Source organism: Hakea prostrata, chromosome 6, assembly GCF_041222555.1.
Source record: "Hakea prostrata isolate BN-2017 chromosome 6, UWA_Hpros_2, whole genome shotgun sequence".
Taxonomy (NCBI): Eukaryota; Viridiplantae; Streptophyta; class Magnoliopsida; order Proteales; family Proteaceae; genus Hakea; species Hakea prostrata.
The window spans coordinates 38,342,354-38,361,695 of NC_142605.1; the positions used below are offsets into that span (position 1 = coordinate 38,342,354).

General features: G+C 38.8%; 1 protein-coding gene across 1 annotated transcript in view; it reads right to left on the reverse strand.

Moving 5' to 3' along the window:
• LOC149013958 (mechanosensitive ion channel protein 2, chloroplastic-like) overlaps window positions 1-17,670 on the reverse strand; it is a 31,280-nt gene extending 13,610 nt beyond the window's left edge. Inside the window, 6 exon segments of the mRNA XM_089159163.1 lie at window positions 4,078-4,235; window positions 12,279-12,380; window positions 16,199-16,258; window positions 16,366-16,582; window positions 16,884-17,128; window positions 17,519-17,670. Coding sequence (XP_089015289.1) covers window positions 4,078-4,235; window positions 12,279-12,365 — 245 coding nt within the window. The 5' untranslated portion in view covers window positions 12,366-12,380; window positions 16,199-16,258; window positions 16,366-16,582; window positions 16,884-17,128; window positions 17,519-17,670.
• Between the last annotated feature and the right edge of the window lie 1,672 nt (window positions 17,671-19,342).

Below are 19,342 nucleotides of genomic sequence, written 5' to 3' on the forward strand. Positions count from 1 at the left end.
ACAAGACCAAAAAATGCTACAAAAGTAAGGAATTTTCCGGGACTAGCAGAATAATACAGAATAATACAGAAGATTCATTGAAGGGCTTTCAAGAATAGCAGTCTCATTAACTCGGTTGACAAGAAAGAATGCTCGTTCCTAGGGAATGAAGTATATGAAAGGGGCTTCCAAGAATTGAAGCAAAAATTGGTCAACACTCCAGTATTGACAATACCAACTAGTTCCCAGAGGGTTAGGCAATGATTTAATGCAACATGCCAAGGTGGTAGCATACGCTTCAACATAGTTAAAGCCTTATGAGGAAATTTTCCCAACTCATGATTTAGAAATGGCGGTTGTGATCTTTGCATTGAAGATGTGAGGCACTACCTTTATGGCGAAAGATGTGAAATATACATAGATCATCAAAGTTTGAAGTATATTTTCACACAAAAGGAGCTGAATTTAAGGCAAAGAAGATTACTAGAACTCTTAAAGGTGATATAAGTAGGCCACCCCCCCCCCCCCCAAAAAAAAGAAAAAAGAACACTAATTCAATCCAAGGATAATTTAGTCATTTCTCACAAAGATGTGACAAATTAGGTATGGGTCCCATTGAGTCCAAAATGTTATCTGGACCTTAGACATATTTTTATTTTATTTTCTGATTATTATTTTGTAAGTTATTTAAGAGTCCTTGTCTCGGTGAGATTCGCAGTCAGAATCCCACAATTTGGGTCCACTTTAATTTCCTTATTTTCATATCTTCTCTTAGAATTTGGATTTAGGTCCTCAAAAGTAAGTCATTGTGTTTACTTGTTTGAGTCAAAGTCTTAGTCAAAGAGTAGTTGAGTAGTAATTGTTTTACTTTTGGATAAGCCAATTAGAGTTCTAGTCGGTTTTCCAACTTCCTTCCAGCTATCTAATCTTCAAGTTGACTTAACAAAATTCTGGTTTGGAGGGAAATAAGGTTGTGGTCTTCTTGGGAGGGCCATGGCAGATTTAGGGAGCTACTCTTCTTCAATTTCTACAAGAATTCTTGAAATTTCAGTAAGCGTTCTTCAATTCCAGCAGCGTTTCAACTGAAACAGCCACCTTGAACCATCTCCAACAAAGTGAACATCATCCCCAACCCCATCCCTAGCCTTTCCTCTTCTTCCCCCATCCATCCCACCCTTTCTTTTTATTTTCTTGAATTTTCGGGACTTTTCTTTGAGAGCCACATTTCGAGGTCAAATCTACACCAATCCACCCGTTAAGACTGTCCCAAACTTCAGGAGCCTTATCTGCCTCTAGTGATCTTGGATCCCAATTGACCCCATTATGATTGTCCAATTTCAAGATATAATCAATTTCTTGAATTTTCATACTTCCCAAGACCTTAAAAAACAAGAACTTTAATATCTTTCAATTTAGCCATCCAAACTCCACTCAAGTTGGGGAATCATATCCCTATATTATTATCTATATTCCCTCCTAGTTTCAACCCATTTCAACACCTATAGACCCCAATTTCCCATCTCAAGGAATTTATCCCATATTTCACATGGGTTAGGTTTCATACCTTTAAGATCCATAAAAACATATCTAACTACATACATTAACCTAACCTTTTCCGTATGGTATTATCCCTTCATAACCATATCATAAAGGAACCACAAGTCCCTTGAATTCCCAAAATCCTAGACACCCTAATTTTCCCAAACTCAACCCAGAAATCTTAATCTCCCCATCTGGTCCAACCTTACATGATTTAGACCCAAAGTTTCTCGATCCAACCTATTTAATAAGAACCCTAGAATTCCCAACTCACCCACATAATCCTCAACTACAATTGTAAGTCTTAGATTGTTGGTTCACAAAGAGAGGACCTGGAGTAATCCTAATTTTAGGGTAAATTAAACAAGTGCCACAAAACTAGAATTTGGGATACATCAAAAGGATTATGATTGCACAATCAATTATCATCTAGGTAAGGAAAATGTGGTGGCTGATGCATTGAGTAGGAAGTCTCAGAAGTTTACAACAGCATTGTCGACAATTAAACCCCATTTAACTGAAGATGCTAGAAAATTGACCTTGAAAGTAATTGTTAAGAATGCCACAGCATAATTGGCTAGTTTAATGACAAAGCCATCCACAATTGACGAGATTAAAGGAAAACAAAAAGGGTATTCCATCTCAGGAAAAGATGAAAAGAAGAATGCAAGATGGGAATGGGCAGATTACAATGGGGAAGCTGATAGGACTATAAGATATAAAACCAGGTTGTGTATGCCCAATGATGAGGACCCAAAATAGCCCGTACTTTATTCACCCTGATAGTACCGAAGTGTACCATGAATTAAAGGAAAACTTCTGGTGGAGTGAGATAATGAAAGACATAGCTGAGTATGTAGAAAGATGCTTGAAATATCAATAAGTGAAAGTGGAACACCAAAGACCATCTGGGCTGTCACAGCCTCTAGAGTGGCAAAAATGGAAGCAGGAGCATGTCACTATAGATTTTGTCATGTCATTGCCAAGACTCCTGAAGGTTTGAAGCAGTATGGGTGATCCTTGATAGGTTAACCAAATCAGCTTACTTCCTTGATGTGAAGATGAACTACTCGATGGATAAATTCCCTAGATAGTACATTAAAGAGATCGTGAAGTTGCATGGAATAGTAACCAGGGTGTCTGATAAACACCCCAGATTCACCTCTCGCTTTTGGCTAAGTTTCCAAAAGGCTTTAGGTGCTCAATTGAGTTTTGGCACAACTTTCCACCCACAGACAGACAATCTGAAAGGACAATCCAGATTCTTGAGGAAATGTTTAGGGCATGCGTGATAGACTTTAAAGGAAAAAGGAACGAACACACAGCACTAGCAAAGTTTGCTTATAACAATAGTTATCAATCTACTATACAAATGGCCACTTATGAAGCATTGTATGGAAGAAAAGGTTGGTCTCCCATTTGATGGTATGAGATTTGTGAGAAACAACTTCTGGGGCCTCAAATGGTGCAACAAACTTGTGAGAAGGTGGCACTAAAGAAGATAAGGATGCTTGCAGCTCTGAGTCGCCAGAAAAGCTATGCTGATCTTAGAAGAAAGGCTTTACAGTTCATGGTTGGGGACAAAGTATTCTTAAAAGATGCTCCAGTGAAAGGTGTGATGAGACTCAGAAAGAAAAGCAAATTAAACCCAAGATATGTGGGACCTTTCGAAATACTTGAAAGGATTGAACAAGTTTCCTATAGATTGGCCTTGGTGCCTTACCACCAGAACTATGCTTCGTGCACAATGTATTCCACGTAGCAATGCTCAAAAAGTATGTTTACGACCCATCACATGTCAGAAATTTTGAACCATTGCAAGTGAATGAAGACCTTACCTATGAAGTGGAACTAGCGGAAGTGCAAGATCAAAGACAAAACGTTCTAAGGAATCGAGCATCATCATTCTCGAGGATCCCCTAGAAGTATCATAGAAATGAAGAAGCCTCTTGGGAATGCAACTAAAGTAATCCCCATCTTTTGTATGGTCAAAGGCATAATAATTTCCAGGACAAAATTTTTTTAAGGAGGGGAGAAGGTAATACCCCATTAAGCTCATTATTTTACTAATTAAGGTTGCAAATTGGACCTATAAGCTATGAATCAAACTTAGAACTATTTGACCCAGGTCTAAATTAATTGTGAATCAGTAATCTGCATGAACAAAGGTGGAATTGGACCAAAGGTCCATTTGGTTTAAAAGCTGGAACAAAGTGGACCTTGATTAAATGGGTTTAGTTGGGTCAATGAAGGTTCAAGGTATTGGTTTGGTTCAAGGCTAATCCACTTGAAAGTGGACTGTTTGATAGGATTTGGTTCGACTTTGCTGGTCTGACTCAGGATTGAACCAGATTAGGTAGCCTGTTAGCATTTTGAATTTGAAATTGTGACAAGGAAGAAACCTAAAGGCATTCTCCCCTGTTGTAATGAATGCCTCTAGAAGTTTCCATCTCACTGGAGCTGTATAACCATATATCCAAAATAAAGGGGTTGACATTGATTGATGCCACAGTATGGATGCTAATGTCACATGTGCATGTTCTAGAAAGGAAGAAATACCTTGTCAATGTCAGGGCTGCACTTTTCAGAATGGGATTCTTACTTGCTTGACCAGGTAGCAGAAAAGATCGGCACATGAAAACATTATATCTGGAATGTATAGAACATATTCGCCTGTTTAAACTATCTGAGAGAAACAAACTCCAAGCATCCTGTCGCTGAAAAATGTAGCAAAAGAAAAAAATATATTTATCAAAAATTTGCGAATCAGGAAAGATAAGAAATGTATAGGTACTCAGAGCAACTCAGCCAAAAAAATATAACTGCATAAGTAAACTGTTATTTATATCACAAAAGGCAATCTGAAAAAAAGGAACCGCAACAGTTTTCTGGTCATGAGAGTTTTCAGGACAGCAAATGCCTTTCACACCAAACTGAGGTACAACATCAAGGCTTCTCCCGACTAAATGGAGTTGGCTACATGGATCCTTTCCTTCCAATCAGCTCTACTTATTAAAAAAGATGAGGAGAATATTAAGGTGCCCAAAAAACCAATAAAATGAAGAAGGGGTAAGTGAAGCCAGAGCATGAGGATCCAGCCACTGCAGAGTCTGGGAAAAATCACAATGTATGCAGCTACCCTGCTTTCGCAGAGAGGCTGTTTCCCTACTCAAACCTGTGACCTCTTTATCACAGAAGAGCAACTGTAACACTGCAGCAGGGCCTGCCTCTAATGAAAAAATAAAAAAGGATAACCCCAAGGCAGGGAAAAGGTCACTACAAAATAAGGATCCAATTGAAATCTGTTAAGACCCTAATAGATTCGCTACAGCAATTTCAACACACTCACAGCATATAGCTCACAATCAGATACGAATAAGGGAACAGAAGAGCATACAACAACTAGAACAGCAGAGCTAGGTAGACAAACATGCATTTACTTCATTAATATTCTGCTGACTAGACATCGTGTATAGAACTAACAGTGATGCTTAGCATCCTCCATTAACATCAAACACAAAACCACAGCAAGAAACAACTATAACCCTACAAACTCAGGTGAGAGCTAGGCTCTCCCCAGCAAGAGCCTCTTGCTTCACTTACAGACTCCATGCATAACCCTTACCCTTTTCCCTTCCCCCTTACACTACCAAAACCTTCCCAACTAGCTATTATTCCCTCTCCAATCCTCTCTTGCCAGCTGAACCACATTCTCTGTCCTGCTGTCACATTCCCAGGGTGTGGCTGCTCACTGATCTCCCTTTGACACATGTCTCTTATAGCCGAGCTTGTCTCTTAAGCGTTCCCTACAGCAGCTGGTGGTGATCCGGTGCCTCCCCTCCTATTCTTACATCCGTACACCCTTAGGTGCTTATAAAAATCCTTTGTAAACTAATTCCAGTTAACTGACAAACTACTTGGAATCCAACCACCAGAAATAGGGACAGATGTACTCTTATTTTCCAGAAGCTTTGACATGTCAATGGGTTCACTAACATGTCTGACTGTACAAAGACTTGAATAATCCTATGTGCATGAGTGAAGCATTAATCATCGGAAAAAAATCATCATCATCCCCAAGCCTTGTCCCAACTAAATGGATTGGCTACATGGATTTTTGCCTTCCAAGCAGCCCTATTTGAGGTCAATGCCAGACACAAGGTCTAAGCTATGCATATGCATATCCTTTCTCACCACTTTTCTTAAGGTTATCTTAGTTCAGCCCCTAGCTCTTCTAATTCCTTCAATCAAGATTATAACACTTCTCCATACAGGAGCATTTATAAGTCTCTATTGAATGTGGTCGTGCCACCACAAACAACTTTCTCGTAGCTTGTCACTTATTGAAACTATCCTAGACCAATTCTAATATAATTATTCCTTATCTTATCCATGCTAGTTTTGCCACTCATTTATCTTAGCATCCTCATTTCTGTTGCACAGACTTTATCTATATGATTCTTTTAAGAGCCCAACACTCTGCACCATACACCATAGCTGGTCGAACAACAGTCCCATAGAATTTTCCTTTGAGCTTTAAAGGAATGTCAATCACACAAGACCCCAAACACACCTCTCCTTTCATCCACCCTATTTTGATTCTTTAAGAAACATCATCCTCTATATCATCTTTTTTATTTATGATTGAATCAAATTACCTAAAACAATCGCTCTGAGGAACCTCTTTATCATCAAGTTTCACCATCTCATTGTCGTCCAAATCATAACCAAAGTTACAAACTAGATATTCTACATTTGTTCTACTTAGTTTAAAGCCTTTTGATTCCAAAGTTGCTCTTTATGATTCCAACTTGGTAATCTCTACTTGAGTCTCATCTATCAACACAATATCATCAGCAAAAAGCATACACCAAGGAACCTCATCTTGAATGTCTTTGGTTCATTCATTATAAGTGCAAATAAATATGGGCTTAAGTTTGATCCCTAATATTTAATTGGGAATTCATTACTTTCTCCCCTCCATTGTTCTTACACTTGTCACTAAACCATCATACATATCCCTAACTATGTCCACACATCTACTTACAACACTTCTTTTCTCTATTACTTGCCAAATTAATGCTCTAGGAACTCTATCAAAAGCTTTTTCAATGTCAATAAAAACCATACGAAGGTCTTTCCTACACTCTCTACACCTTTCCATAAGTCTCCTAGTAAGGTAAATTGCTTTCATTGTGGATCTTCCCGGCATAAAGCCAAATTGGTTCTCTGTAATTGTGGTTGATTGTCTCAAATGGGTTTTAATTACTCTCTCCAATAATTTCATAGTATGGCTCATCAATTTAATGTAAGCCCTTCCATAAAGAATGAGCCCAAGTGGTACGAAGCTTCACCAAGGCCCAAATCCACGAATGGTTGAAAGTTCAAGACTTGGACGCATCATTAAGAAGTCAAGCTTCATATAATATAAGCCTCAAAATCTCATAATTCTCCATTGTGCAAATGGAACAAACCCCTTGATAGGAGGGACAGTTGTCAAGGAACTTTTCCATCCCCTAGGCAGCAGCTTGCTGTATAGCAAGCACAAAAGGCATCCGCCTTGGTGATCTAGGTTTTGCTTGGGGCTCTTTGGGCCACCTACATACGTGGCGGAACCATGGGGATTCTTTTTATTATTTATTTTATTACATGAATGATGGATGAATGTTATTCTTAACACTACTATGTATTTGGGTGAATGATACCATGCAAGTGAGAATAGGCATGAAGAAGACCATAAAAGATCATACCCTTCCTAATTTCTACATGGATGACAGTTATTTTGGAAGTAATAATGATAAAATAGGCAAACTAAAGGCTTATTAGGAAGTGACTTCAAGGTACAAGATTTAGGGAAACGTCGATATTTTCTAAAAGCAGGAGTCACCATTTTTGCCTAAAATATCTCACTTTCTCACAGAAGTATACAGCTTTTTAATTGTATAAAACTGACATGTTAGGGTGTAAGCCTATTGATACACCCTTAGAGCCTAATACTTTAAAGACCTTTCTAATTCTCTAATCACCTTTCTTTCCTTTTCTTTTCTTTCTTTTTTTTTCTTTTTTTTTTTCCCCTTCTCTTACTTGATTCTATGAATAGTGACCTTTTTTATCCCTTTTCTTTTCCGTGTTGCTGGTTCTGCCTTATTTACAGACTTACAGTCTTGTTGGACTACCTGATTAGACAGACCTTTACTTCTCTCTTTTCTGCTTTTCTTTCCTACTAGCCTAGCCATATAGACTACTAGCTACCATGGCCTCCTTACATCAGCGACCTTCTTAATCAACTGATTTAATATTCATACTAAGACTTTCTACATGTAGATAAGAGCATCCATCAAGGACTAGTGAGAAATCTCATTTATTTTCTCACATGAGGCCTGATATAGCATTTCTTGCAAGTGTGGTCAATCAATACATGCATGATCCTTATTCTACCCATTTTGGAGTCTACATATATGATCTTAAGGTACTAGAAGTCCTTTTCCAGGAAACAAATATTCTTCTCTCATCCAAACCATTTACAGGTTGAGGCACTCACTGATGCTGACCAAGAAAAAATCCAGATGACAGGAAATCTACTTTTGTACATTTGAAGGAGGCAATCTAATACCTTGGCATACCAAAAATATAGTATAGTTCCCGGTCTTGGCTGGAAACTAAATTTAGAGCAGACCATCATATAAGTGAACTTCTATGGATTAAGGGACTCCTTCAAGACTCATATATGGATTTTGAACTGCCTATATGTTGTGAATAAAATATCCCCTTCCGGTTTATACTGGTCTAACCAGGTTCAACCTGATCAGCAAGCTTGGGGGCTCGTGTTGTGAATAAAATATCCTAACTCCGGTTCAGGCTGGTTCGTTCCGGTTTAAAGCCGATTTGATTGGTTTTATACTAACGAAGCAAAGCCATCAATGGGTCCGCCCAAAAGCTAAATAAAGGTCTGATCATGACCATCCAATTCATCATTATAATCCGATGATCACAATTAAAAGGAGATCAAGCGGGAATTCTATATAAAGGGACAACATGCTCACTCAAAAGGTAACACACTCAGATCTACTGAAACTCTCGTTTTTCCTGTTTTCCTCCATTAAAGCTCTTCAGAAGCCCTACTCTTTGGCAACTACTGACTAGATCGTCGGAGACACGACACCGATCTAGCTAATCGGCTCCGTTTCTAACGAATCTTCTGTTTTACAGGAAGCGAGAGTTCAACTCAGATCGGTTCAAATCAATCCAGATCTGGTAGGGTTAGGTGCTTGATTCACGGTCCAACGATCACAACAAAATCTGCACCAACATTTGACGCCGTCTATGGGAACTTGAGCAATAAGCTATGGCTCAGCTACCGGAGGAGCATGATGATTGACCAATCATTCTTTTGCGATCTTTTTGTTCGGAGATCTTTTGCATCTACAATTAAGTTTTTCTTCTAAGATCTGTTTCATTTTCTGGATTCTTGAACGGTTACTATGAAGTTTTGTTGAAATCAACAATTTCTTGCTGTGATTCGCTAAAGAAAAAAACAAGAGAAGAGACATCGTTCCTCGTCGGAAGCGGTTTTCCAAAGTCTCGAGTCTTCGTTAGATCTTTGAATTTGTTGTATTCTAATAAAAATCTTTTAGTTTTGTCAGATCTTGGAGAAGCATCCGGATACTTTGTGTTTTTCCCGACGAAGTTTTGTGTACTGCAAGCTAGATTTCACTCAGTTATGTGAATTTTGAAGAAGAAATCAAGATCTTTTTGCCAAATATATCTGTCATCTTACTCCGTTCTTCTAGATTTAAGTGTTTATGTTTTCAGATTTTAGATCTCTGTCGCTTTTCTTTCAGATCTAAGTATTGTTGTTTTCTCAGGTCTCCATTGCTCTTTTCTGCAAGTTCGTGACCTTCGAAGAGTGCCATATGGCCGAACAACCTGTTCTTCCCAGGAAAGCTTCAACCACTCGAGCATCACCGCTTTAACTAGCCGCAGTGCTTCTGGTGGCTTTTGAGATCAGCTACCACAGAAAAGTTTTCTTGTTGCAGCGATTACACCAGATTGACCACATAGTTGGTTTCTCTCTCCCTATTCACGATTCAATTATACGCAACGGAGAGTATTTTCTATTTCTTCCTTTCTGTTTGTGTCAACTCTTCTTTAGTTTCTCCCAACCATTCAAGATTTCTGAGATATTCGTTTCAACGGAGATGAGTATGATGAAGAAATTTACTTTCAATCACTTTTGTCGCTGTTCTTTCAGATCTAAGTATTTCTGTTTTCAAATCTTAGATCTCGGTTACCATTCTTTTGGATAAATATCTCTGCTTTCTCAGATCTTGGATCTCTGTCGCTGTTCTTTCAGATCTAAGTATTCTGTTTTCTAAAATCTTCATCACTCTTTTCTGCAAATTTGTGACCTTCGAAGAGTGTCCATGGCGATCTCGAGAATGACTCATGTTGCTTCTGGCTTTATCTTATGGTGCAATTTTGAGAGAACGCATACGGTTTTAGAGCATCACCGAACAGGCTTCGGACTTCTTTTGAAATGACTCTTCAGGCAGTGGCTGATTTGAACAGTTTGAATGATCCGTGCAATTTTTGGTTTACATGCGCACGCTTATGCAAAACCTAAGATTGGCATCTCACTTGAATCCTTTCCCGTAGATCTCGCAGCGATGAGTTTTCACGCCTTACCTACCTCGAATGAACAGATACCGCAAGTTTTCTGTTCGAAATCCATGGCAGCATCATTACCTTCACCTTCATCGTCTTTGATTTCATCTTCTCTTTTCCCTTAGGAGTTTCTCCCTTTGGATCAAATCAACTCATTGCATTACTTCCGGATTCAATTCCTCTCTCTCTATTTCTTTTCTATTCTCTACCATAATCTTTGCTGAGACTGACGCCGCAAGAAAAGATCCTCACTTTACTCTGCTAAACCTCTCCATGCTTCAACGAATAGTGGATTCTTCTCAACAATTTCTTTGTCAAAATGTTTCAAAGAAACATGTTGATCGGCAGAGATCAGATAGATTTGGTTTCAAACGAAATAAGGACATCTCATCTAATAGCTATTGCAGAATGTTTAGTTTATTTGCTTCGTTTTTTCCTGTTCCTATTGGTGTACAGATAGTGAAATAAGGACGTCTCAGCTAATAGCTATTGCAAAATGTTTTGTTTATTTGCTTCACTTTTTCCCTGTTACTGTTGGTGTAAAGATAGTGCAATTAACTGGTCTGGAGATTTTAAGGAGGCTCTGGCTTTGCGTAAGTTTCTTCCACTAGAGGACGCAACTCTGCAAGCAGCAAGGGAAGCTTCTATTCCCACACGATATGGACATTATTTATTTGATAATGGGAGCTTTGAGGAGGCCATGGATCAGTTTCTGGCATCATTAGTGGACATCACCTATGTGCTGTCTCTCTATCCATCTATAGTTCTTCCAAAGGCACATTCATTTCCCAAGCCTGAGAAAGTCCCTGACATTTCATCAAATGCATTAGACCTCCATCAAGTTTCATCAGATGCTTCGGATGAGGTGGACCAACCATCGCCATCACACCTACTTGAAAGTGGGGAGACAATCGCATCCAAGAAATGAGCCACAATGCCCTTATGGCTCTTATCAAGTTTTTGCAAAAGAATAGGTATAGCATAATTAAGAGGGGCCACTGCTAAAAGAACAGAGGAAGCTGTCTCTGATGCCGTTTAAGAAAGCTTGGCATCTAGAGGAGAATGTGATTGGAAGATTAACTTTGAAACAAAATTTGAGCTCATTTCTTGTATCACTACGTTGCTGTTGTGGATGCATCAAAATGACTCAACATGTCTGCTGAAGGGCAAAAGAGGGAATAGTTTCAGCTTGGACTATGATGTGAGCAAGGAAGCTGCAGACTATGAGCAGGGGAGGAATGAAATAAACGTTAATGAGAAGCAGCAGCAGCAACAGCTGCTGGGGTTAGAGAGGAAGGCCATCGTTTGGATGGTTGAGAAAAGAGAATGCATGACTTCACCAAAGCTTTCAGAATTTAATTTTAATTCTGATAAAGGCAATCAAAGGAAGTTGCCAGCTAGTATCTTGATCTGAGGTAATCCTTACAGAAATTGTAAGAATGTAGGGGCTGCTCTATAATTTTTATGCCAGTTAGTCATAACGTGTACTTCAGCTGGGCCTGAAACGTTTCAAAACAAAAAAGAAGATAAGTGTAGAATTAGCGTGAGCCATGTGTTGGCTTGTTTTGACCCTTGTTTTGACCCTTCTAGAAGACCAGCAGGTCTGATTGGGTTGGCTTGAACATGAGTGATTCAATTGTAGTCCATTAGACCCTGGCTCTGTTGTCTTCTTCTGTACAACCTTTGATTCTACATTTGGTAATGTCCACGAAGAACTCCATTCCTTAGAACTCTCACCACTTGAGGAAATCCTGCTAGTGGAGAAACAACGCCAGCAACAAGTAGATTGAAGAATTAGATAACTTTCTCTTCTGAGTTACTTTCTTCCTAGAGGTTAATTTCTCAGATCTCTATGGAAACAAAGGCATCAGATGTAACAACTCAGATGATGGGAGCTTGAGAAACAGCAACAGCAGCAATCGATGCTACATCCCAAATATTCCTGTGGATTCTTGGAATGATTCTACACTCGTTTTAGGGAATTTCTCTTATCTTTTCCTTTTCTGGATTAAACCAGTCAGACTTTCAGAATGGAGAGCAGGGAACCACTCCCCTCTAGGAATGTGAAGAAAATGCAAACTCCATAGAGATCTTACTTTTCGAAAGCCCTTGTACTCAAGTATCAACTCCTCAAAGAAGCATTTCAAAGATTCTCGAAGAATTCGAGTACAGAAAGAGATCATGGAGCAAGAGATCTACTGCAATAAAAAAGATAAGTATATTAGAGATTCCTAGTCATCATTTCTTTTTCTAACAATAATTGAAATCTTTGATTTACAAAGATTCTTTCTATATTTGATAATTGATTAGGAGCGTTCGCCACATACAACCTAGAGATGAATGCGGAATATCAAAAGGAATATATCAAAAATTCCAGATGAGTGCAGCTCTTTACTTGCAGATGGTTACATACTTCAACTTCACAAAGGGCCTTGGTTTTCTACTAACATGGTTATGGCATAGAATGCAATGATTTTAAATAAATAAAAAAGAAGAAGTCAGAAAATTCTTGGACAAGGGAATTCATCAGTCCAAAACTACATAAATTAAGTTTTTCTTGAGGAGTTGCAATTATTGCAAACTTCATATTATCATATTGTTATTTGATCTTGCACCTTGTTACAAACTTCATATTATCATTTTGTTATTTGATCTTGTACTTTGTTGCAAACTTCATATTATCATTTTATCTTTCACTTTGCTCAATTTTAACAGACTGAACATTAAAGCATTGAAGAACTTGAATGCTTAGAATGAATTCAGATGAACTGGGGAAGGCAAAGGTGAGACATTATGTCCAGAGGGCTGGACTGACTTAGTTGCCCCCTCTGTATTCCTTTCGCCCCCAAGATTCTCTTCCTCTGTAGACCTTTTTTCTCATCGGCAAATTGGTTCTTCATCAGCCATGAAGGTTGTCATCAGCCGTCCTCTAAAGGCTTCTTCTCAGCCACATAAAAGGTTTTTCTCAGCTATGAAGGCTTCTAATCAGCCATTTTCTATATAGCGGAGGACCACCAAAGATTTGCGTAGAAACTGTTTAAGGCGACCATGGAATGTAATCCATCTCAGAAAATATTATCAATAGAAAAGAGCAAAGATTCCTATTGTTCTTGAAGGCTTATCTCTATCGACTGTTATCGCTTAAGGATTCTTCTTCAACCATGCAAAAGGACTTTTCGAGACCTGATCATGCTTTCCGAAGCTAATCCAGGATCATTCCTTCCGAGGGTGGTCCCGACTTTCCGTAAGTCAGGCTCTTGTAAGCCAACCTTCCGAGGCTTGATCATGCTTTCCAAAGTTGATCACGGATCATTCCTTCCAAGGGTGGTCCCGACTTTTTGTAAGTCAGGCTCTTGTAAGCCAGCCTTCCGAGGCTTGATCATGCTTTCCGAAGCTGATCATGGATCATTCCTTCCGAGGGTGGTCCCGACTTTCCGTAAGTCAGGCTCTTGTAAGCCAGCCTTCCCAGGCCTGATCATGCTTTCCAAAGCTGATCATGGATCATTCCTTCTGAGGGGGTCCCGACTTTCTGTAAGTTAGGCTCTTAGCAAGCCAGCCTTCCGAGGCCTGATCATGCTTTCTGAAGCTGATCAAGGATCATACCTTCCGAGGATGATCCCGACTTTCCGTAAGTCAGGCTCTTAGCAAGCCAGCCCTTCCGAGGCCGATCATGCTTTTTGAAGCTAATCAAGGATTTCTTACAAGTCAAGCGGCGTAAAGGTTTCTGATTAGCTATTAAGGCTCTCGTCAACTGTTTTCTCTAAAGACTTCTGATCAACTATTAAGGCTCTCGTCATCTGTTTTCTCTAAAGACTTCTGATCAACTATTAAGGCTCTCGTCAGCCATTTTGTATGAAGGCATCTGATCAGTTATTAAGGCTTTCGTCAGCTGTTTTCTCAAAAGGCTTCATCAGCCACTCTTTCCTAAGAATACTTCATCAGCAACTTTTGCATAAAATTCCTAATCAGATGCTTAGCAAAGAAAAGGTTATGCAATTATACAAAGGCTTCAAGGTCAATATCAACAATAAGCACATGAACAGAAGATGATTGGATCAAAAGTTGTATCTTAGGGGAAAAAGAAGCAGCTAATAAAAAATAAAATAAAATATAAAAAAAAGTACAGCAGCTGATACAACAGGTAATCAGAGATACAAAAAGATATAGCAGCTGATCAAAAATACAGCAAGTGATCAGAAATACAACAAGTGGTCAGAGGTGTAGTACATGGTCAGATGTGCAGCAGGTCAAAAATTGTTGCCCCCTCTATATTCCTTTCATCCCCAAGATTTTCTTCCTTTGCCCATTTTTTCCTTTCTAAAATGATTTGGGGGCTGAACATTTTGGTGAAAAATTCAAAGATGAGCTTAAACCTAACTTCAAAAGACAGATGCAAAGGGAACAACTCTGATTGAATCTTGATCTCTCCAACTGAGTTGAATTGGATGATTCCCGATGAACTCCCAAAGATCGAATGAAGAATTCTCAGAATTCTAATGAGCTCTACAAAGCTTTAGATTGATCTCAGAATCTCTGATGAACTCGTTTGATCGAAGGATGAGGTCGGAAGTTTCTAATGAGCTCACAATTCTGATGAGCTCTACGAAGCTATAGATTGATCTCAGAATTTATAATGAACTCAGCATCCAAATAATCCCTCATAATTGAAGATGAGCTCAAGTACTGAAGAATTCTCACAGGGCTCACACCAATACAAGATACAAAGTGATTCAAAGTCATTTAGGAGAAAGATTCAAACCTCCTGACCAGAGTCTCATACAAGTTCAACCTGATCAGCAGGCATGGGGGCTCGTGTTGCGAATAAAATATCCCCTTCCAGTTTATACTGGTCTAACCAGATTCAACTTGATTAGCAAGCTTGGGGGTTCGTGTTGTGAATAAAATATCCTAACTCCGGTTTCAGGTCGGTTCTTTCCGGTTTAAAGCCGATTTGATTGGTTTTCTACTAACAAAGCAAAGCCATCAATGGGTCCGCCCAAAAGCTAAATAAAGGTCTGATCATGACCGTCCAATTCATCATTATAATCCAACAATCACAATTAAAAGGAGATCAAGCGGGAAATCTATATAAAGGGACAACATGCTCATTCAAAAGGTAACACACTCAGATCTACTGAAACTCTCATTTTTTCCTGTTTTCCTCCATTAAAGCTCTTCAGAAACCCTACCTCTTGTCAACTACTGACTAGATCATCGGAGACGCGACGCCGATCTAGCTGATCAGCTCCGTTTCTAACAAATCTTCTGTTTTACAGGAAGCCAGAGTTCAACTCAGACCGGTTCAGATCAATCCAGATCTGGTAGGTTCGGTGCTTGATTCACGGTCCAACGATCACGGCAAAATCTGCACCAACACTATGCAAATTGTAGAAGCAAATCAACGATAAGATTCATCATGATCCAGCTCAGCATGGTCAAACTAAGCATGCTGCAATTGACTGCCACTTCATCAAGGAGAATTTAAAGCAAGGAGTCACTTAGTGTCCCTTTTATTCGATCCAGTGATCAATTAGCAGATACTTCATGAAGGGAATTAGCAGAAAGAATCTTAATTCTATTGGCAGCAAGTTAAGCACGTTAGACATCCATGCAAGAACTTGAAGGGGAATGATGTAATATGGGTTCAAAGGTGTTTTTGTCATTAATGAAATTTCTGTCTTGTACCTATTCTAGAATATTCCTCAAATTATTATAAACAAAGAGAGGCTGTGAATGAATGGAAACCACCTATTATTCCAAATTTCCGCAAGGCAGAGTATTTCAGCTATGCAAATCCAAAGCACTCCATGATTCAAGCATGAAATGTTATCTTCAACTTACCACAGTTCACAGAAATCACTTTTCTTAGTTCAGAAAACCAAAAAGAAAACAAGGAAACTTGATCAAAGAAATAGAAGCAGTTATAATATAAAACAAAACAGAACCTATGCAGCCAAAGTGGGTAAGAAAGATAATGAAACATATCAAAAGATTCGCAGTTCAGGGAGAATCATACCAAATAATGTGATGAAAGAGACACACTCGATAAATGTAAGCGGCCCCTTCTTGCCAGACGCTGGGAATGAAATCAGAAATGTAATCAGCAAAACGTAAACATGAAAGAATGAACTGATACACAGGTCACACAATACAGTAATATGCAACAGATTGGAAACCATGTACCTTGAGTTGGTTACACGTACAGTGCCCTTGCTTAATCCAAATTCATGGGAAAATTGCAAAGAACCACAAAAGGCCATCAAATTTGATATATTAGAAGATACCACCAGCAGCTAAACCTCGTAATGCTCTCCAAGGTCCAAATTAACTTTTAAAATATGTAGTGAATGACAAGTTAAAATGTGCCACAAGTTTAGTGTACTAGAACAGCCTCCACTGTCTGAAACATACATTAAGAAAAATGGAAATATCAACCTCTGAGCAAAAGATGTCAATTTAACCTAAACATGACAATACAAATGTCTTAAGCTTTCTTAAATGCATTATTCCAATTTCCCCCCTTTTTTTGTGAAAAGACGTTAGAGCTTTTCTTTTGTACACAAAATACATAAGAGAAGGGGAAGAGAAAAAAAGGAAAGAAGTTGGGAATGGGAGCGCAGAAACCAAAGAGAAAAAACATAAAGCACACGCACAACACATCTAATAGCACAAACTCCAAGTATCATCTGATCGCAACTCACTTCATCAAGGAATACTTTCCATTTCCCTCCAGTTTAACCAAAATCTTTGATCTACTGGCCTCTTTCTAAGAACCAAAAAGATCAAGAGTTCATTAAAGAAAAATCCCAGTGACGTATTAAATAATGTAGACTACGTAAAATGCCCTCACCATCAATCAGAAGCTCAATAATCACATTTACCATGTACACTTCAAGATAAATCTAAGTGGTTACATGAACACCAATGACCGCCAGAGATGTTCAGCCTACGAAAGGGAAGAAAAAATTAATTTAAAGATGTCAACTTCTAAAAGCTAAGTTGTTGATATATAAAATGTTGAGATATGAAAAATGATATCTCGTATTTGAACATAGAAGACTGAATTTTTCAGTTTTCCATGATAAAGAAAAATGAATAGCAGTAATTCTTCTGAACAATAAGGGGAAGGAACTCATCTTTCAGGTTAAACAAACTCACAAAGTACCAAGTGGAGGAAAATTACGGGGAAGAACGAAAAATCAATTCATCGATCGAACAAACGCACGCTACATGAATGCCATAAATTTACAGAAACCAAGCTGAAAATCTCGAAGTGAAAAATTGGCTAGAACAGCAGACATTAACAAACAAATTAAGGTGGTTTAGCTATATCTACCAATGATTGGAAGGCGAGAACAAGGAAGAATCCGAAATTTGTTTCGAATTTTTCTTCGGAACGCGACGACGACGAGCGGAGAAAACAGGAAAATGGGAATGAAGTGAAAGGAAAAAGGTAGAAAGAGAAAAAGGGGCGAATCGAATGTATATGTAACAGCGAAACTTAACAGCGAAACTAATAAAATATTAAGCTTAAATGCTTAATCCAAATCAGTTGGAGCTGTCGCGATGTTTCGGTGGTGGTGTGGGCCCGGATATGGAAGAGGCGGAAAGTGGGATTTTTATTTGCGGCAGCAGCTGCCGACGGCCAGGATTTGCCCCAAAAGATCCAACGGTTGTGGTAAATCAAGCAAGGGTATATGGGTAAATATAGAAGTTTGTTTTTACATTTTAATGTTTAATACTTTTCAAATTTACAAATTCAGTCCTTCATTCCACCGATCCCCAAATTCCAAATCTAGGTAGATGGAGAGGGCGAGAGTATCATGTATCTGTAAGAGACAGTTCAGTCGTCTGTGATATTGCTTGTGAGGGTTTGGAAGGCCGGAGGAATTGTGCTGAAAACCGTTTATGGTAAGCTCACTTCCCTTCCAAATCAACCTAGCTTCTTCATCCTTCTCAAAAAAGCCTTAATCTGTGATGTTGCTTTTGGTTTACCAAAATTTACCCTTTTCCCCATTTCTCTTTATCATCTTTTGCATGCTACCGATTTGTTCTTCTCGATGTATTCATGTTTAAGATCTGTGTTGATTGATACAAATCTTGGGTGTCGACTGAAACAAAGTTAGGTCTTTTTACGTCTTGATTGAGTAGTTATGCGAACCCAACTGAGAATCAGACGTTTATTATTTCCAATTTGTTTTAAGTTTTCAATCACAATTTCTTTTGTTGTAATGATGCCAAATTGTCAATATCCTTAATGGTTTTGATTATAATTTTTTTTGTAATTGTTTTAGTAGACTTATAATTTAGATGGAGACGATACTGTTCAAGATTAGAAACTTCAGAGACAGTTCAGTCATTCTTTTGTTTTTATGGTGGTGGTTTTGTTTCTGGGTCAACCAAATTATGTAAGAAATGGAAGACTCTAAATCTAGCAAGACTTGCACTTCTAAGCAGCCATAGAGTTGCAGAGGGATGAACCAGTCTCACCAGCGTCGGAATCAACTTCCCTTGCTTCCTCATTCCTTTCACAATGTATTGGGGTATCATGACCCTTACCAGAATTCTCCAGCCCTTTTTCCTTTACCTCCTCCCATAGTCCCATACCTCTGCAACGACGAAGAGTTTCACCGCCAACTCAAACTCAGAAGCTCAGATCAAAAACCCATACGCCATGAAACGCATAGAAGCAGAAACAACCCATCCGCACCAGCTCCTCCGATACTCAGGATTCAGCTTCTACTGTTTCGCTAAGTAAACATCCATCTTCTATTCTACCCTTCTTCTTTACTTCCTCTGTTGTTCAAACAGCCTTTGATTCTAGGAAGAACATCTATAGCCATGTGAAACTCCAAAACGACAACCTTGAATTCTCCATTAGCCTACCAATACCCGTGGCGCAATCGCGTGAAACCAGTGATATTATGCAGAAACACCATGAAAAGCTGAAAGAGAGAGAAATATGATACAGATACATGATCTCTCGCCCTCTCCATCCCAGATTTGGAATTTGGGGATCGGGTGGAATGAAGGACTAAATTTGTAAATTTGAAAAATGTTAAACATTTAAATGTAAAAACAAACTTCTATATTCACCCATATACCCTTGCTTGATTTACCACAACCGTTGGATCTTTTGGGGCAAATCTTGGCCGTCGGC